Source organism: Sapajus apella, unplaced genomic scaffold, assembly GCF_009761245.1.
Source record: "Sapajus apella isolate SASKATOON/1434 unplaced genomic scaffold, GSC_monkey_1.0 scaffold118, whole genome shotgun sequence".
Classification (NCBI taxonomy): domain Eukaryota; kingdom Metazoa; phylum Chordata; class Mammalia; order Primates; family Cebidae; genus Sapajus; species Sapajus apella.
The window spans coordinates 4778497-4799425 of record NW_022437058.1 but is presented as its reverse complement, the minus strand read 5'-3'; the positions used below and the strand labels follow the sequence as shown (position 1 = coordinate 4799425).

The 20929-nt window shown below is 40.7% G+C and overlaps 1 protein-coding gene and 2 pseudogenes across 2 annotated transcripts; 1 reads left to right on the top strand and 2 right to left on the bottom strand.

Annotated features, from left to right (window-relative positions):
- Positions 1 to 873: 873 nt before the first annotated feature.
- LOC116538245 lies at positions 874 to 9427 on the bottom strand (annotated as a pseudogene).
- LOC116538244 lies at positions 7213 to 10222 on the bottom strand (annotated as a pseudogene). The gene has a single exon (XR_004263575.1). The product of XR_004263575.1 is annotated as a plastin-1 pseudogene (transcript).
- On the top strand, positions 10142 to 19000 carry LOC116538280 (zinc finger protein 28 homolog). Its single transcript, XM_032260556.1, has 3 exons — positions 10142 to 10522; positions 17777 to 17903; positions 18475 to 19000. Exons 1-3 carry the CDS (start codon positions 10142 to 10144, stop codon positions 18792 to 18794), a joined length of 828 nt encoding a protein of 275 aa, XP_032116447.1. The 3' UTR covers positions 18795 to 19000.
- The last annotated feature ends 1929 nt before the right edge of the window (positions 19001 to 20929 follow it).

Sequence of the window (20929 nt, the reverse complement as noted above, 5' to 3'; positions counted from 1 at the left end):
ACCAAATTGGAATTAACCTGACTTTAAAGTGCAAGAAAGGCTCTGCTAGACTAGCGTTTGTCCTATGGCATAGAAAGAGGAGCATGCCTCCCCCAGCACTGGCCTAACAGGCCCCACATGAAGAACTGGCTGCAGGACAATGATCCATTAGATCTGCTAAAATGCAGGCGGACTCAGCCTAGAAAGAGGGGTCCCTGCCAAATCTGGCTTTTTTCTGTACCCAGGTCCCAAACAGATCTTGGGTCCCCTAACTGACAAGGCTGGAGCATGGCACCAGCCATCAACAGGGCCAGAGTCATCTCAGTGAGTCAGTGAGTACTTCTACACCATGATTTGTCAATGCTCACATAGATAGTGGTAAAGGAATCAAGAAGCCTGGGTTTTGGAAGAGTGCAAACATTCTTTACCTAGTAAGCAGTGATTGAAGTTCTTAGCTAGGGTACAGTATGAAAAGACAGGTAATGAGATCCCCATACACCACTGCTGAGAATATTTAGTCTAACTTTAAAGCAGTACAAAATGGCTTCTTCTACACAACAAGGGAAAGCTTTGTACTAATGTTTCTCAAAAACCAACTAGGTCTCCAGCTCTAGCCTCAATTTAACAGGTTTTTAATTTTATTTATCTCTTTATTTTTAGTCTGGTTTTGTTGCCCAGGCTGGTGTGCAGTGGCGCGATCTTGGCTCCCTGCAACCTCCTCCTCCCAGGTTTGAGCAATTCTCCTGTCTCAGCCTCCTGAGTAGCTGGGACTACAGGTGCCGGCCACCATGCCCATCTAATTTTTGTATTTTTAGTAGAGATGGGGTTTCACCATATTGGTCAGGCTGGTTTCGAATTGCTGACCTTAGGTGATCCACCTGCCTTGGCCTCCCAAAGTGCTGGGATTACAGGCATGAGCCACTGTGCCCAGCCAATTAACAGTTTTTAAAAATACCTTTCCTACGTCAGAGCCAAGGCAAAAGGAGAGTGGGTACAAGAAGCCCTCTTTACCAGGATCCCTGGAAAGAAATAGCTCTAGAAGCCAGTGGGTGTGAGCACATCAAGTCACGCGGTTTGAGATTATGGGTCCATGGTGGCTGTTTCTTCCCTTCCATCACTGGGATGTCCATCTTGGGCGGCTTCAAGGCTGCTAGATCTTCAGCTATTTGGTTGGCCTGGGCACAGATCAGTTCCATTGGGCTTCTGGGCTCCTCAGTAGGTCTGGATGCAAAACTTCTGGGATCATACTTCTGAAGGGATCTCGGTCCAAAGAGCCTCCACTTATCTGACAAGTTTCTGTCCTTATCCCCACTTCGAGCATCCATGGTGCTAGGATTTGGGCTGGATAAGGCTGTGGAAGAACCAGAAGTAAACCAAACTCTGGGCCTCTGTTTAGCAAAAGAGTGAGGAGTGGTGCTTGGGGTAGACTGGGTTGAGGCAGGCTGCGTCTCTTCTTTTGTTCTCTCTCCACCCTGTAGTTTTAGTTTGCCACTCGAAGATATTTGGTCTCCTCAGTGGTGAGGCCCTTGTGGGGTGTGTAGCCAGCATCTCTCAGCCCTGCCTGTTGCCCAAAATGCTGAATTCCTTCTGGGGTCTGTTTTGTGATCAGAGAATTCATGATGACATGGGTAGCTTTGGTATTCACCACTGGGACCTTGTCCACACTGTCACTGGCCGATGACAGGGTCATGGCAGGGGAAAGTAGACTGGCCTCTCCTTCCTCCACCTTGGCGAAGTGCTGATACTCGTGCTCTGGAATCACTGGCTTCCAGGTTATGCAGCCCACAACTAATGGCTGAGGAATCATGGGCACAGGGTCCTCGAGGGCATCATTACAACTGAATGCCTGGTGGTATATCCCGATGGGCAGGGACATCTTGCCAGAGGCCCACTCGCCTTAAGAGTATAGTGAAATGAGGTGATGATTAAGCTGACACAGATGTTAATAAGGAGCATGGTCCAGCTGCTGCAAATTGGCAAAGCTTCCCAGGAAGAGTCCATCTAGAGGTTCTGTTATCCTGCTGCCACAGGGTTGCCTGCGGCCCAGAGTCCAGCACTACAGAGGTTCCAAGAGCCCATGTCTCCCGAGAGGCTGTAGTGCAGTCTGGACCTGAGCCACGGTGACAGCAGCGGCAGCAACGAAGGTTTTCAGGGCATACCAGGCAACACTGCCCCTCCGTCAGTTTTTAGAGACAATTTTGCCATAGGTAGGATTCTTAAGTGGCAGGATATTTTTTCCTATTTAAATATATCATGTCACCCTCCAAGGTTTCTGCTGAGAATTTCACTGATAATCCTATTGTGAATCCCTTACACATTACAAGCCACTTTACTCTTACTGCTTTCAAGAGTCTCTCTTTGTCATTCCCTTTTGACAGTTTGATTATAATGTGCTTCTGTGTAGGTTTCTTTTGCTTTATCCTACTTGGAGTTCTTTGAGTTTCTTTGATTTATAGATCCATGTCTTTCCTAAAATTTGGGAAGATTTTTGTGATTATTTTTTCAAATAATCTCTCTCTCTCTTCTCCCTCTGGAACTCCCAAAAAGTGGACCACATGATCCACTTGAAGGTGTCCCATAGTCCTTTAAACTCTGTTCACTTTTAAAATTCATTCTCCTTAGATAATAACTTCAAATGTCATGTCTTCAAGTTCACTGATTCTTTCTTCTGCCTGTTGTAATCTACTGCTGAATTCTTCTGGTAAATTTTCAATTCAGTTACTGTATTTTTTCAGCTCCAAAATCCTTTTGGTTCCTTTTTACAATTTCTTTTTGTTGATATTCTCATTTCATTCACATATCATTTTCTTGATTTCCTTTAGTTCTTTGTGTTTTCCTTTAGCTTTTTGAGCTTAAGACAGTTTTAAAAAATGTTTTGTCTATTTCTTTATACTACTATACCTGAAGCCTGTGTTTGTTCAGAGATTATTTCTGCCATTTTATTTTCTTCCTGTAAGTGAGCCATATTTTTTTTGTATGCCTTATGATTTTTTGGTGAAAACTGGGCATTTGAAAAAATGTCCACCTGTTCTAGTTTTGCAGACTGGTTGTGTGCCAGTGAAGATCTTTACTAACTAGCAGGGCCTATTCTGAGTGTTATGATCAGCTCAGAATAAAGGTTTACAGATGCCTCAGGTTTTGTCTGAGCATTCATCGTGCGTGCATGTGTGTGTGTTGCCCTACATATGTAGCTACTTCTAAATGTCCTAATTTCCTACAGTGTCACCCCAATTTCAATTCAGGGCTTTAGATGTTCTATGTTAATTCTTCACATGTAATCTCTTCCCAAGGCAGCTCTGGGTCTGTAATCCCACTGTAGCCTGAGACCTGAGAAAACATGACAGTTTTCTCCACCTGAATTCCAAGTCAAACAAAGCAGAGACCAGTCCCTCAGGTAGCCCCAGACAGGTTAGTATGCTGCAAATAAAGTATCTTATGCTCCCTCCATTTTAATGGAGCAAACTGGACAGTGGCTGCTACTTCCTTCAGACTATGATGTATCATGCAACAGAAGAGAGGTTCTGGGCCAGGAATAAGTGAAAAACACAAGATTTTCTACCATTTTAAATGTGTCTTTCAAAAAAATGGACATTGTGCTTGATTGCTGTAGATTTTAATTATATTCGAGAGGTCCTATAAAGTTATTTTAACGTGTATCTGGTTTGGTTTTGTTTTTGATGTTTCCATGGAGCAAAGAGAGTCTAAAATTTCCTAGCCTGCCGTCTTGCTAATATCACTCCACCACAGCCCCATTTATCCCAGTGCTCGCTGATGGTTTCAAATCATTGTGAACACAATCTTCAGGGCTCTATCACGATTTGCCAGCAGGAGTCAAAATGAGATGTGTCAAAATTAGATTCGTGCACAATATTACAATCAATGTACATACACTTATAACTATGTCCATGTGAAAGGACCTATATTCATGTAATTAAAAACTGTATAAAACATTATTAGGATTTTATTTTGCAGAAGCATGGGTCAGCAATTCCGAAACTACTCCCTGTGAATTCTGTGACTGATGAAATAATAAATATAATGTAGATAATGGGAGCCAGGAATCTGTCAATAGAAAAAAGCTACAAATATAGGAAAGTGAGAGCAAATGACAGAATGAAAACAAGGGTGTTAGACTGAAATTAGAGGTCTCACTGGGAACTTGTGGGTATTAATATACATAGATAACTATAGAAATGGATATAGATGCGTTTGCAGGTATATGTAAGTGCATTTATGAATACACACATGTATGCATATGTCTGCATATGCATACATCTATTTTCTAGCTCTATCCATTAAAAAGACCTAAAATCAATGATACTCCCAGGATCAATGATTAAACGTTGGTTTATTAATACATTTCTCCATTAGAGAAAAGACTCCTTAGAGAAACAGCTAATTCCATGGTTGGAACAGGGAAAACATAAAGTGAGCCTGGAACTTCTTAACATGTCAAAAAGTGAGGAAGTTTTCAAAGAATGATGGGACATGACAAAAGGACCAGAAACAACTTTAAGGGACCCCTACAGGCCAATAACTGGAACAAGTTTATCATCCTCCCCATTCCCCAAAAAAAGATGGTTAAAGGATTATAACCTAATAAAAAGCCTATGAATTCACAGTGATATAAGAAAGGAAATGAAGAAATATGAGGTGGAGGAGGGAAAGCTCCTCATTTCAGCATAATTCCAACTAATAAATGAAGAAGGAATGAGGGAATTATTCTCCAATGATGGAATCAGAAAAATCACCATTGAACAACCATCATAATAATAGATTCAAACAAGAAACAACATGGATACTAAAACTAAATGTGTAAAAATTTAAAGAGTCACAGAATATTTATGTCATCTCAAAGTATCTCCCTACAAGGCACTTATTAGTTACAAAGGGTAAGATAGTAATTGTAGAGTGGAGAAATCTGAGAGGCACTAACCTTGATCAAGCAGTCAAAGTTGACAGAGCCAGAATGGGACAATGGACAAGAGCAGTCTCCTGATAGGGTATAATGACAAGAATTCTGCATCACTTTTGTGGTATTCCTAAGGCACAAATAATATAAACTTAATCACGATGAAACATCAGTCATATCCAAATATTAGTGAAATCCAAACAGTCAGTGTTAAGAAATACAAATAAATGATCTGGAAGAACACTAGGAATCTGTGGCTTCTTCTTTAAAGTTAGATTTGTCAGTGTGTTTATATTGTTTCAGCCACATTCAGCTGGACTGCAGGGGTTCTGGTGCAGAGTAGGCAGAGGTTTTTATTTAACCAGGATTGTCTTTAACCAAAGCCAGAAAACAGCAACAAAGTTAAAGGAGTAAAGTCAGTATAAAGATATGTGTGTATTATGTCTACGCACACATAGATATATGTATATATACACATAGACACACACAAATTGGTAATTAAAGTGTGTATACAAGTGAGTGAGTATAAAGACCAACTATGGAGTTTAAGAAGGAAGGAGAGGAAGGCCTAGCTAAGGGGCTAGGGAAAGGAAGTAGGATCAGTGCATTGGAGATGCAGGGGAGAAGTAGAAAGGCTTCTAAAATCTGGGTAGGAATTAACGAAACTAAAAAACAATAGATATAAATATGCACATAAAAAGTTAGGCCTATAACTTCCAACAGTCGTTAAAGTCAGTGAGATTATGAATGATGAGTGGTGCCTATTTTCTTTTCCTTTAAATGTACTTTCTAATTTTTCAATTAGCACATATTCCTCTAGGAACTTAAAGAAACAAACGCTTATTAAAGAAAAGTTTCCAATAGAAATAAATACGAGGCCAGGCACTGCAGCTCACGCCTGTAATCCCAGCACTTTGGGAGAGCAAGGTTGGGGGGATCGCTTGAGTCCAGGAGCTCAAGACCAGCCTAGGTAACACAGCGAAACCCCTATCTCTACAAAAATAAGAAGAAAAAGAGAAAATAAGATAAATAAATGAGGAAGGAGGTATTTTCTTTTTATTTTTTAAATACACAGCATTTTTATTAAATATACTCTGTGAGAAAAAGAACACCCTAAAGTGCCAGGTTTCTTGTAAATCTGATAACTTAGTAAATACAATGGTGAAAAAAAAAATCAGAGGAAACATAATTTAAATAGTCTTATAAAAGGGCAAGAATATATATTAATCTTCATATAAGAAAGCAATCATCAAAATATAAAAGGGAAAGACATCTCATTTGTAGAATATATTTCAAAATTCCACCTGTTGATCATTTCATTTAAAAAATGCTAAACACATGGGCAGTCTCACTCTTACCAACATATGTGTTTAAATCGATGGTAGTAGGGGAATTTAGACTACTCATTCACACTGACATAAAGTGACATTTTTGTTGCACAACAGTATTGCTCACTGGCACTAACAGTGGAAGATGGAGGAAGTAGATTTCTGATTCAATTGTTAGCAGCAGAAATGGACTAATGCTAAAATTTTAGGAAAAAAAACAAATAGGTCCAAGCTGTAGCTACTTCCAAGTAACACAAACATTAACCAAACATTGCCAATTTGTAATGGGCTATGAAAAAAAAAAACATGAAAATACTCTACATTGAATATTAGCTTTATGTTACTTTCTATTAAAGATATTCAGTGGGCATATTCTAAATTATATAGGGCATCTATAGAGACCTAAATTAGTAAGTATAATACAAAGCTAACAGGATAGTGTCAACATATCTTGGGATGTTCTAGCCAATGTTTGGCTACAAGTATTTGGAAGGAGTCAAATAACTACATGCACATGCAAAATGAATACTTATAAAAAGAAATCTTAATGTATCAGATATCCACAAACTGAAAAGTGTTACACGTTTGTAGGGGAAAAATACTGATGGTTGGCTGAATGACCAATTAATTATACATACTACTTATGAAAAGCTGGGTGATTTAGGTGCAAAAAAAGAAAAAATAGATATGTACACATATATCTCTAGTAACATCCTACCAACATATATATGTTACATGTCATAGTTAAAGCTGTACAGCTAGTGCTCAACTTACGACCACGGTCGGGACCGCGGACCGGTCGTAACACGATTTGGTCGTAAGTTGAGTAGGCTATATGTGCAGTTGAAATGGTACATGCGGAGATGGTAGTGCTGCCAGAAGCTGGTCCGCACTGTCATACGCCCAGCTGGGCAAGGTTTGCACTGCCAGATGCGGAGCAGTCGTGGCTAGCGATTGTGGTCGTAAAGTCGAATGGTCGTAAGTTACATAGGTGGTAAGTCGATCAATACTAGTATTAACAAACTAGGATATGTAAGGTATCAATGCAGCTAAAATTAAGTTTTAAGTAAAAAGCTGCTGCTACTTAACAAGAGAGTGAACTTTGGGGTTTATTCAAGAATTAGTTCTCATATATAAAAAAGTTTGATATTAATAAACAATACTTGTCACCATAAAGTTTTAGACAGTATAGAAACCTACAGAAAAGTGTTTTTGGACCACTTTAAACAGTTGGAGGAAGCAAATAAAACTGGATTATGAGTATGAATGCATTTGTGATCAAAATTGACACACACAAAAATCAAAACACATTTCACAACAGAACCTGCAAACACTTTTGTATTCATCTCTTTTGAACTATAAAAAAGAATGAATGTCTTGTCTTAATAAGACTTTTAAGCAACAAAATAATTTAATCATGAAGTAGCAGCTTGATTATGAATATATTCTATTATCTGTATCAGCTGGTAAATTAACTGTGATCCAAAAAGGCTGACCAGCTCTAACTAGTATGAACAGGATATTGAATTCATTAATGAATATATAACTATTTTGAGCATACAAATAATCTCTGGTTTTATACCCACTACATTTTAGAATTCTGTAAACTGTGAGGCATAGAATATGTTTAATATGGCAAAAAATCATATGAAATGATTTTTTATTCTGTTCAGTCCTTTTCCCATTAAGCATGCAAACACCTTTATAACCATCTTTGGTTTCACTTCCATAAGGTCATCAGGTAATGCATATATCCGGGCACTGATCTTTCGAGCAACGGAAATGGCATATTTAGCATTGTTCAGCTTGTCCTCATCAGATAAGTTTTCTCTCTTGATCATTTCTTGACGAACTGCATTTGGTGCAATGGCATCTATTAAATCTAGGACAGGTAAACTTGTGCTTATAGATTTATCCTTGAAGATGGAAATAGAAGTATTTTTGTTTGCACTTTTAAGAGTCTGATTGACCCATTTAATAATAATTTCATCATTTACTTTTTCACCCTCTCCAAGATCCGATAACACATTCAATGTGTACCTTCTCATCAGCTGCCATACCAATGGCAGGGTAAGTGTTGAATTCCCTTCATTTAGGTCCTGCCTAGCAATGCCAACCAAGGAGAATTTGGCCTTGTTCTTCCCAAGTTCCACTGCATAGTTACAGTTATCAATCTTCTTCATGTTCCCTCCAAGGGCAGGGTAAGGAGGTTTATTGACATGGCTCCAGTTGACTGGCACTCGTATCATCTCATAGAGCTGAAAGATCACTAAAGCATCTGCAAGGTCACTGTACAAATGATTAATGTATGGGTTGACTCCCAAGGAATTCATCCAGTTCCGAAATGTCCTCTCTTCCTTGCTCTCTCCTTCCAGTAAATTCATACTGATGTCATTATTATTCGGCTTGTGCAGGCATGGGTATGTGTTAAACAGATTAGCCACAAAAGCCAAATTAAATTTAGGATTGCCTGAAACCACATCTGCAGGAGTAACAAACTGCTTGCAGCCCATTTTATCTGCCTCTTGAAGCATGAGTCCAGCACGCTTCAGGTCATTTTTCTCATTAATTCCTGAAAGGTCAATGGCAATGGCAGGTCCATCTTCCCCACCTTTAGGGGCAATCTGATTAAGTGATGAAAATAGGCTCTCGAATCCTTAATGTCTTGGCTGAAGTTGCTAATGGTATGCCATCCTGCATTGGTCAGATGGTAGTTCACCCATTGCAGCAGTAATTCCTCAGGAGAAAGCTTCATCAGCTCCTCTAGTTCCTCACCTTCATTCAGCAATGCAATCAGAGCTTCATTCCTAGAAATCTCAATATCAGCAAAAAGGCCAACTTTGATGATCTGCCAGAGAAGTCCCAAGACCAAGTGAGGTTTTCCTTCTTTGAGATCTGATGCACTGATGTTGACAGCTGTACAACCAATGGCCGAGGCAGAATTCAGAGGTAGGTTTAAATTTTCAGAAATGGTGAAAGGCGTGAGCTTTTTCTTATTGATGGCTCTTTCATCAATTGTATCTGGTTCAGATAAGTTGATCGTTTTGCAAAGAAGGATGTCATCTGCAAGTGACTTGAAAAGACTATCATCATTGGGATTCATGGGTATAAGATGCTTACAGTCAGAGTCATTCACCAGGGCTTTGTTTATCCAGTTAACAAAAGCCACTTTTTCTTCCTCTGAATACGAATGCTGTGTGCCCACACTGGAAATAGATGAAGTTCCTCCAATAGCAGTAATCCCTTCCGTCTTGTTAATTATCTTTTGGAATGTTTTGCTGATATCTTTGCTTTTTAATTCTTGCATTAGTGACACAAACTCTTCAAAACTGATTTTGCCATCTTTGTTGCTGTCAGCAACTGATAGAATTTTCTCCACAATCTCTCGCACCTTGTAGCCAGGCAGAAGAAGGCTTGCTTCCTTAAACAGTTCTTGAAGTTCATAGTCACTGACATACCCACTATTATCAATATCTATTTTATTAAATGCTTCTTGTAGTTCTTCAAGTTCCTCCCGAGAAATGGTAGTAGTGCTGTTTTCCATCTTTGGACAGAAAAGACTATCTTCAGGTCTTTGTGTCTGCCGCGGCCGCCGTTCTGCCCTCAAGAGCGCAGCTCCCACTGAAGATCCAGGCCAGGAAGGAGGTATTTTCAGAGTTTTGTGCTAGACTGATAGCAGACTCTCATTCGGGAATAGTTACCTCTTCCGGTAAACTCTCACTGAACAAGGCAGAGAGCAGAACATGGGGAGACAGCAGGCCGGCTGGGAATGTTGCCTCAAATTCCCTGACGTCTCTGGGCCAACGTTGGCCCATGCAGAATCCAGAACGTGCGGTTTCCTCAAGGGTAGGGCCCTGGGCTGAGGCACACTGCATTGCTAAGGGGAAAGGCGCCTTGAACGCCGACGCCACTCCGCCAGGGTATGGAAAGCACTCTTGGCAGAGCCAGAATTCTCAGGGACCTGGAGGCAGGTCTACCGCTTTCTTGGCTCCCAAAGGGGCTGCGGCATTCATTGCCAGTCCCAGCCTCAAACAGCCCACCTCTGGAGAGTGCACTAGCCCCTGGAAACGCGGGGGTTGGAATTCCTTTAAGGGGTTGGGCCCAGCCCCTCAGACCCTTTCCGCGGTCCGCCCCGGGCAACCAGAACTACATCTCCCGGCGACCCGCGCGCCTGAAGCTGCTTCCGCCCCGACCGGACTTTCCTGCTGCGGATTGGCTGTGGCTGCTCTGGCTCCGACGAACGCTCCCGGTCCCCGAAGCGGCGCCCGGCCAGTTGGTTTGCAAGCTGGAACTTGTCGTGCAGGTTTGGCCTAAAGTGGGTGATGGGGGATAGACGTGTCCCAGAGTGGACGTGCGCGTGCGTTGTGGCGATGTGGTGTTGCGTGACTCCGTGTGAGAAAGTGGGACAGGAAAGGGGCCGAGAGCCATGCCGAGGGACTGGGGGCGCGGCCTGTCGGGCGGGCCCGATTACGTAAAGGGGCGGGGCCTGACTGCCTGCCCGCGGGGTTAGGGACTAGCGACCCTGGTCTTGAGGAGGCATGGGAGGCCCGCAGGGTGGGCCCTGGCACACTGAGAAGGACGGGTGAAGAGGCTGTCTGTCACTTGTGGGTTGGGACTTGCAGATGTGACTTGCAGGTGTTATGACCACTCACCTCCATCGTGAGGAGCGCTAGTCCTTTGGTTCTGTGCTGGTGAGGGTTGATGTTGGGACCTTATCCCTCTGGAATACACGTTGGGATCTGTATGTCTTCTGTTTTAAACGTTCTAAGTGTCTTTAACACCTTTAGAAAATGCTCAGGTGTTCCCAGCGTTGTTTTGTTTGTTTTTTTTTTAATATTGCTGATTTGCTATGCTTTCATTTTTATTACATTTTAAATATTTCTTAAGTATATGCTGCAGAAAACTGTACATATTCAACTCGATGAATTTTTACAAAGCGAATACACCTAGGTAATCAGCACTGAGACTGAGATGGAGGAAGCCATTGCCAGCATTCCAGTTTTCTTGCACCCCTGCACAGTCACTTTCCTGCCAAGAGTGACCACTATTCTAGCATCATGGACTTCCTTTAATTTTGAATTTATCTAAATAGAATCACACCGTGTGTACTTTTTTCTGTCTGGCTTCTTTTTGTTAAGTTTTATGTTTGTGACATTCATATTATCGCTTGTTATATGTTATAGTTCCTCCATTCTTTCTGCTATGTAGTATTCAGTTGTGCGACTATAACAATTCCACTGTAATACACATTGGCACAGGTTTCAGTTTTCATTAATGCTTCTTCTATGAACATTTCGGTAGGTGCCTTTTGGGGTGGATAAATATGCATTTCTCTTGGATTTATACATCAGTGTGAAGTTGCTGGGCCTAGGGAGTAAATATACTGCTCTTGATACATGTTGCTAAACAGTTTTTCACAGTAGTTGCACTGATGCATTCCCCCATCAGTGTATGAGTTCCAGTTCCCTCACATCCTCCCTACTTGGTACTTACCATGTTTTCATTTTAGCTCTTCTAGTGGATGTACATTTTCCTGATGTCTAATAAAGTTGAGTACATTTTCTTATGTTTATTGGTCACTTACGTATTCTCTTTTGTGAAGCGTCTTCTCAAATTTTGCCCATTTTTTCTGTTGGGTATATTTTTGTGGTTGATTTCAGAAGATTTACAAATATATGTCCTAGAGACGACTCCTTTGTTGGGGATGTTTATTGTAATAAATATCTCTTTGCAGTCTGTGGGTTGCCTTAGTGGTAACTTTTGATGAACAGAAGCTTTTAATTTTAATGTAGTCAATTTTACTAATTTTGTTTTATGGTTAGTGCTTTTTGTGGCCTGTTTAAAAAATCTTCTCTGATTCCAAAGCCATCAATATATACTTTATGTTTTTTCTAAAATTGTTGTTGTTCTTGTTGTTGTTGAGGTAGAGTCTCACTCTGTCACCCAAACTAGAGTGCAGTGGTGCAATGACAGATCACTGCAGTCTTGAACACCCAGGATCAAGTGATGCTCTCACCTCAGCCTTCCAAGAAGTTCAGACTATAGGCACGCCCCACCACACCTGGCTTTTTTTTTTTTTTTTTTTTTTGAGACGGAGTTTCGCTCTTGTTACCCAGGCTGGAGTGCAATGGCGCAATCTCGGCTCACCGCAACCTCCGCCTCCTGGGTTCAGGCAATTCTCCTGCCTCAGCCTCCTGAGTAGCTGGGATTACGGGCACGTGCCACCATGCCCAGCTGATTTTTTGTAGTTTTAGTAGAGACGGGGTTTCACCATGTTGACCAGGATGGTCTCGATCTCTTGACCTCGTGATCCACCCGCCTCGGCCTCCCAAAGTGCTGGGATTACAGGCGTGAGCCACCACGCCCGGCCTATTTTTTTCCCTGTAGAGATGAGGTTTCCCAATATCGCTCTGGCTGGTCTCCAACTTCTGGGCTCAAACAATCCTCCCATCTTGGCTTCCCAAAGTTTGGGAATTCGAGGCATGAGCCACCATGCCCAACTAAAAGTTTTAGTATTTTGCCTTTCACCTTCATGTCTGCAACTATCTGGAACTGATTTTTAGATCTTGATTTTTTTTTCCATATGCATGGCCAGTTGACCCAGCACTATTTATTGAAAAGATATCCGGCCGGGCGCGGCGGCTCAAGCCTGTAATCCCAGCACTTTGGGAGGCCAAGGCGGGTGGATCACGAGGTCAAGAGATCGAGACCATCCTGGTCAACAAGGTGAAACCTCGTCTCTACTAAAAATACAAAAATTAGCTGGGCATGATGGTGTGTGCCTGTAGTCCCAGCTACTCGGGAGGCTGAGGCAGGAGAATTGCTTGAACCCAGGAGGCGGAGGTTGCGGTGAGCCGAGATTGTGCCATTGCACTCCAGTCTGGGCAACAACAGTGAAACTCCGTCTCAAAAAAAAAAAGAAAAAAAGAAAAAAAAAAGAAAAGATATCCTTTCTCCACTGGACTACTAAAATTATACCTTTGTCATTTGTCAAGTGATTATGTATGTATGAATCTATTTCTGTAGTCTCTATTTGATATGAATTGATCTAGCTGATCTGTTAATCAATTTTTCTGTCCTTATGCCAAAATCGTCGTACCTTAATAACAGTAACTTTATAATAGGTGTCTATGTTCGGTAATGTGAATTCTTTAACTTTGTTCTCCTTCTTTGAGATTACCTTGACTATTGGCCCTTTGCACTTCTATATGAATTTTAGAACCATTTTGACAATTTCCTTTTAAAATTACTAGATTTTTTTAAAAGGATTGTGTTGAATCTATAATGCTTTGGAGAGAATAGGCATCTTCTAATTTATGAATATGGTGTATCTATAACTCCATATATTTTTTCAGTAATATTGTGCCATTTTAAATCTAGAGGTCTTAAACATCTTTTGGTTGATTTATTCCTATGTTATCTCTTTGTATTTTATTGAAAGTAGCATCATTTAAAAGTTTTCATTTTCTGTTTGGTTGTTCTTGATTTATAGAAATCAAACTGACTCTTTTTAAGTTGGCCTGTATCCAGCAACCCTGATTTAAAAAAAATCACTCAATTCCGGTAGTCTATCTGTAGATTCTTTCTACTTTTTTTATATGTATGTTATCTGTAAATTATTTCAAATTATGCAGATTTGTTCATGAGAGAGATTGGTCTGTAATTTTCCATTCTTCCTTGTGGAGTTTTTATATCAAGGTTATGCTGACTTTACAAAAAACAGTGTTTAAAATTGGTGTCATTTCTTCCTTAAGTGTTTGGGGGACATCATTGGTGACGTCATCTATGCCTTCATTTCCTTGTCTGACTTTTTATTTTATTTTACCTTCACTGTAGTGCTGATATGGGAATTTTTAATGACAGATTTTCTTTCAATACACAATAGGCTATTTATATTTTCTACTTATTATGTCAGCTTTGGTGAGTTATGTTTATTGAAAAACTTGAACATTTTACCTAATTGTTACATTTATTATATTAAAGTTCATAATATTCTCTTATTTTCTTTTTCATATTTGTAGGATCTATAGGCACACCTTTCTAATTCCTGCTATATTCTATATGGTTTTTTGTTGTTGTTACTGGTTGGCCTTATTGGTGGTTTGTCAGTGTTATTTAATATGTAAGAGGAGCAGCTTTTGCTTTTATTGATTTTTCTCTCTTGTGTCCTTGCTTTCTGTTTCACTAATATCTTCCTTTATCTTTTTTTTATTGGGTTTGATTTGCTGTTCTGGCGTCTTGAGATGGGAGCTTGAACACTTAATTTTCAGCCTTTCTTTTCTATAGGAAAGCTATAAATTTTCTTTAGGCTGCTTTTCTTTAAGGGTATAGGTTTTTCTCTGTGTACTGCTTTCAGCACACCCACAAGTTTTAATGTCACATATCATCATTTTTCAATTCATAATGTATTCTAATTTCTATTTTGATTTCTTCTTTGATGCTGGGATATTTTCTTTTTTTTTTCCGTTTATTTATTTATTTACTTTAGGCTCTGGGGTACATGTGCAGATCATGCAGGATTGCTGCATAGCAAGGTGGTTTGCTGCCTCTATCCCCCCATCACCTATATCTGGCATTTCTCCCCATGTTATTCCTCCCCAACCTCCCCACTGCCTGCTGTTCCTCCCCTAGCCCCCCCCAACAGACCCCAGGGTGTGATGCTCCCCTCCCTGTTTCCATGTGTTCTCACTGCTCAACACATGTCTATGAGTGAGAACATGTGGTATTTGATTTTCTGTTCTTGTGTTAGTTTGCTGAGAAAGATGGTTTCCAGATTCATCCATGCATGTCCCTACAAAGAATACGAACTCATCATTTTTTACGGCTGCATAATATTCCATGGTGTATATATGCCACGTTTTCCCTGTCTAGTCTATCATCAATGGGCATTTGGGTTGGCTCCAGGTCTTTGCTATTGTAAACTGTGCTGCAGTGAACATACGTGTGCATGTGTCTTTATAATAGAATGATTTATAATCTTTTGGGTATATACCCAGTAATGAGATTGCTGGGTCAAATGGAATTTCTATTTCTAGGTCCTTGAGGAATAGCCACACTGTCTTCCACAATGGCTGAACTAATTTACACTCTCACCAACAGTGTAAAAGTTTTCCTATTTCTCCACATCCTCTCCAGCATCTGTTGTCTCCAGATTTTTTAATGATCGCCATTCTAATTGGCTTGAGATGCTATCTCAATGTGGCTTTGATTTGCATTTCTCTAATGACCAGTGATGATGAGCATTTTTTCATGTGTTTGTTGGCCTTATATATGTCTTCTTTTAAAAAGTGTCTGTTCATATCCTTCACCCACTTTTGAATGGGTTTGTTTTTTTTTTCTTGTAAATATGTTTCAGTTATTTGTAGATTCTGGATATTACCCTTTGTCAGATGAGCAGATTGCAAAATTTTTTGCCCATTCTTTTGGTTGCCAGTTCACTCTAATGATTGGTTTTCTGCTGTACAGAAGCTCTGGAGTTTAATTAGATCCCATTTGTCTATTTTGGCTTTTGTTGCCAATGCTTTTGGTGTTTTAGTCATGAAGTCATTGCCTAGATGCATGGATATTTTCTATGTATACTGTTCAATTTCCAGGCAGCTGAGGAAATTGCATTTCTGGTGGCTTTTTGCTAATGACTTTTAGCTTAGTTCCATATGGTCTGTAATATATTCTGAATGATTTTCTTATTGAAAGTTTTAAGCCTTTCTTTATAGCCCAGGAGATGGCCAATTTAGGTAAATACTTCAATTGCACTTGAAAAGATTGTGAATCCTGTCATTTGATTTTAGTGTTCTACATGTGTCTGTTTAACCTTTAGTCTTTACTGATTTTTTTTACTTAAATTTGCTATGCAGTTGTGCCAAATTTCTGTCTTTGCATTTTGTCTATTTTTTCTTTCACTTATGCCAATTTTTATATTATATATATTGAAGTTACATGACTGAATACATGCAGATTTGTGGTGTTCCTGTTGAGTTGACATCCTTATTATTATAAAATATTCCTATTTAAGGCAACAGTAATTAGTAAACATGAGTCTATTTTGTCTGATATTACTGTAGTTAAACCTGCTGGGTTTGGGTTGGTATTTACATACTGTGGCTTTTTCTATCCTTTGATTTTCAGTCTTTCTCTATCCTTATATTTAAAGGGTGTCTTTTGTAAACAGCATATAGTTGAGTTTTGTTTTTAAGGATAGTCTGGCAATTTTAGCCTTTTGTTATATTATCCACTTTACATTAAATAAAATTATTTACATTGTTAGGGTTAGGTCTATTCTATCATTATGTGTTTTCTGTTTAGTGTGTCTGTGTTCTCCTTTTATTTGCCCAGTTTTCAGCCAAGAATGCAGATAGAACACATTCCCTCAAGGGAAACAAGAAAGCCTTCATTTACAAAATCATTGCTTAATAAACCTCAGACAAATTGCCATACAGGTATGCACATAAGAAAGCTTTGATCTCTTCCACTGAGTTTTTTAATTTGATGTGATAGGATACCCAGATAATAAGTTTTATCTGCGAAGACCTTGTGAAATCCGGGAAATTTTAAATGTCTAAAATATAAAGTATAATAATGGTTAATTCAGTTATGACCATAAGGCATACCACTTATCTTGTATATACCAAGCAATAAAAAACTTAATATTTATCTTGACAAAAAAAAAATGCTTGTGATCTCATATTCTGACTTAAGGATGAAACTGAGTCCCCATGAAATTATTATGTCATGTGCAAATTGTACTTTAAAGGTAGAAATATAATTTAAGACAAGATGTGGGGCCGGGCGCGGTGGCTCAAGCCTGTAATCCCAGCACTTTGGGAGGCGGAGGCGGGTGGATCACGAGGTCAAGAGATCGAGACCATCCTGGTCAACATGGTGAAACCCCGTCTCTACTAAAAATACAAAAAATCAACTGGCCATGGTGGCACGTGCCTGTAATCCCAGCTACTCAGGAGGCTGAGGCAGGAGAATTGCCTGAACCCAGGAGGCGGAGGTTGCGGTGAGCCGAGATCGCGCCATTGCACTCCAGCCTGGGTAACATGAGTGAAACTCCGTCAAAAAAAAAAAAAAAAAAAAAAAAAAAAAAGACAAGATGGATGGAGGCCATGGGTTTGTGGTTTCTTTCCTTGAAACTGTGTGTTTTTTGCTGTTTCATCTGCTAGGGCAACCTCATTTCACCATGTTTGTTCACTACCAGCCCTTCCATCTGGAAAGGCTTGTTTTGACAGTGATACGGAGGGAGAGGTCCTTGCTCTGATCCCCCCAACACTCCTGCCTCTAGCCTCAGTCTACGTCTATCCCTTTCCTTTTTTTTTTTTTTTTTTTTTTTCTTTTGTATTATTATTTTTTTAAGACAAGATTTCACCATGTTGGTCAGGCTGGTCTTGAACTCCCGACCTCAGGTGATCCGTCTGCCTTGGCCTCCAAAGTGCTTGGATTATACGCGTGAGCCACCACGCCTATCCCTTTCTATAAGGCCTTTTTCCATCTCTGTCTCCGTCATGAAAACTTGTCTTTTATTTCACTTGATAACGTATATGTTGGCTTTTTTCAGGGATTGATGGCATTCAAGGATGTGGCCGTGGACTTCTCTCGGGAGGAATGGGACTTCCTGGATGCTACTCAGAGGCACTTGTACAGATGTGTGATGCTGGAGAACTACAGCAATCTGGCCTCAGTCAGTAAGGATACTTACTTGCAGATGATTCAGTATCCACCCTTCAGAAGTTCTGCCTTCATCCTTGTGAATTTGTGGGTTGTCTGAATTTCTGCTTCCCACTACTGAAGGAAGTCTGTACTTGGTGGTTGTGGAAAAGGCATCTCTGTTGCACACATTCCTTAGAAGACTTGCATACTTCCCTCTTGTTATTCTCATGATCGTCTCTTTTCTTTTTGAGACGGGGTCTCGCTCTGTCACCCAGACTGGAGTGCAGCAACATGATCTCAGCTCACTCACCACAGACTCCACCTCCTGGGCTCAAGTGATCCTCCCACCTCAGCCTCCTGAGTAGCTGGGACCACGTACTAATTTTTGTATTTTTTGTGGAGACAGAGTTTCACCATGTTGCCCAGGCTGCTCTCAAATTCCTGGGCTCAAGCGACCTTACCACCTCGGCCTCCCAAAACCCTGGAATTTCTTACAGGCATGAGCCACTGTGCCCAGCCAGTCTCTCTTCTCTGGTGACCAAAAGCTGGCTTTGAATTCTGCCACCCTCCAGCTTGATCCTGTTTCATTTCTTCTTTTGCATGTAGGACTTTCCATTTTAAAGCCAGATGTGATCTCCTTATTGGAAGAGGAAAGCCAGCCTTGGCTGGTGAACAGGGGCATGACAGCAGGACCTTGCCCAGGTGAGTGGGAGCTTAGGAGCAGAGGGGAGGCTCGGCAGCCAGCTGGCCTCGCAGCAGCATCTTGGATATTTTTGCTGGGAACTGCTGCTCCCAGGATGAGGCCTGAAGAGGGAGAGAAGGAAGGCCTGAGACCCAGGGAGAAAAATAACTTCTCTCTCTCCCCTCTTAGTGAGGTAGGTAGGAATCCTCCTTCCCCATGCTCATCCTCTTTACCTACAGATTAAGTCTAATTCTTTCCCTGCTTATCCTTGTCATTTAGACCTGTGTAAATATTGTCACTTATAAAACATATTTTGGAAAAACATGAATTGAATACTTAATATTTAATGAATTATTCCCTTTTTAAAATTTATTTTCTTTATTCAGTAATTGATGCTTTATTCATTTACTCTTTATCCAAAATGCGTTGATGTTTAATTTTTATTTTTATTTTGTGAGACGGAGCTCCACTCGTGTTGCCCAGGCTGTGTTGCAGTGCAACGGTGTGGTCTCAGCTCACTGCAACCTCTGCCTCCCAGGTTCAAGTGATTCTTCTGCTTCAGCCTCCAAAATAGCTGAGACTACAGGTGTGTACCACCACTAATCTTTGTGTTTTTAGTAGAGACGGGATTTCACCGTGTTGACCAGGCTGGTTGTGAACTCTTGACCTCAAGTGATCTACCCACCTCAGCCTCCCAAAGTGCTGGGATTACAGGCGTGAGCCACCGCACCCGGCCGATGTTTAATTTATTTAAGACTCACATCAGTCTTACATAAATTTAGGGGAAATAAAGTGAATAAACTATTAAGAAATGTACCATCTGATTAGAAAGCTAGAATAGATTCATAAGCGGTTCCCATAAAGTAGACTATACCACAGAAGATAGTCCAGTAGGCTGCTTAGATGAAAGTCAAGACTCAAGATACGAATGTGGAAGCAATTAGGAAAGGGATTTCTTTGTGCATTGAGGTGGAAGGCGCATCAGCGGGAAGATTGGGGGTGAACTATGAGGTTGACCTCAGGGAAGAGAGAGCCTGGCCAGCAAGAAGCAGCACCCTTGTTAGGTAGTCATTGGTGAGTTTTCTCTTTTGAGCAGAAGTCAGATGGAAATGCCATTCAATGAAGAATGCTTTTTGCCTTTGAAATTTGACAAAGATGATCCATTTCATGTTTTTTGTAAAAAAAAAAAAAGGAGTTTCAAAGTTCCAGAAATAACATTCATGTTTTAATGACATTGTTCTAAACATTGAATTTATAGTTTTTATCTTCTTTCATAGAGCACTGCCATATCTTTTTTATTTTCATGTAGATTCAATTATGTATTATCATAGCCCCTTAAGATAGATTTATAATTTCTTGTTAATAAAGTTTTACTATGATATGCACACATCTTTTATTTGCATGGATCTTTTCATATTATGTTATAATCCTAGGTTGGGTTCGCTGAGAAATAGGTGAAGAAATGAATGGAGATTTGCATCCAGGAAGTTTAGTGGGTGGTGCTGCTAGTGTCTAACCTGTAGAGGACTGAGGAAGGACAGTTTGGACTGCCCTGAGTTACGGCAGAGGCTCTGGCTGATTGTGCAAGGAGTTCCAGAGCTGGGATAGCTCTTTAATGCCTCAAAATAAGGGAGGGGAGTCAGGCCTTCGTACCTCACCCTGAGCAGCCACTGGAGGGGCTGTTCTTGGGAGGGGTGTAACCTCAAGTGAGGTAGCTCCTTATGTCAAGGACAAGGCCTGGATGCAAACTCAGCTATGAGTTGTTGGCTGTCAACACCCAAGACAGCTGGGGAATGCCTGGCTTCACCCAAAAAAGATTTGCTTTAAGATACTGGACTCCTGGGTCCAAGGGTTAAAAAGCTCTTTCAAACTTTGTTCTTAACAATGTGTAAGGTAAGTGCCTTCTGCACATGTCAGACCAGTAGTTTGTCAGTTCACTGAAGTCATTTGAAGCCAGGTGTGGTGGCAGGCAAATATAGTCCCAACTATTTGGGAAGCTGAGGTGGGATGGTGGCTTGAGCCCAGGAGTTTGAGGCCAACCTGGGCAACATAGTAAGACTCCACCCCTAAAAGACAGGCAAATAGGTACGCAAACAGACAGACAGTCATTTGAAGTGAAGAATCACTAAAAATGTTAGCTGTAAAATAAAAAATGTTAGCTATTTAGTTAGAATCATAAATAATGTTAGTAGGGATGGGGCAGAGGGGCATCCGTCCAGCTGACTGGTGTGTTCTGTGGGCGGATGGGGCTGGAGAGGATCCAAACATGGCTCCCTTTGTCATTCGGCAGAGGGGCCAGACCACTGTGTACCAGACAGCTTTGCATCACCAGCCTCTGCTGCTGGGCCAGCCCCCAGCACCATGACAGCTCTGCATACA

Bases quoted from the DNA above. Each gene is read 5' to 3' on its own strand.
- LOC116538280 (XM_032260556.1), top strand. From the start codon at position 10,142: ATGGAAAGCACTCTTGGCAGAGCCAGAATTCTCAGGGACCTGGAGGCA. The intron at 10,523-17,776 runs GTTTGGCCTAAA...GGCTTTTTTCAG, and splicing joins AGCTGGAACTTGTCGTGCAG to GGATTGATGGCATTCAAGGA. The intron at 17,904-18,474 runs GTAAGGATACTT...TTTTGCATGTAG, and splicing joins CAGCAATCTGGCCTCAGTCA to GACTTTCCATTTTAAAGCCA.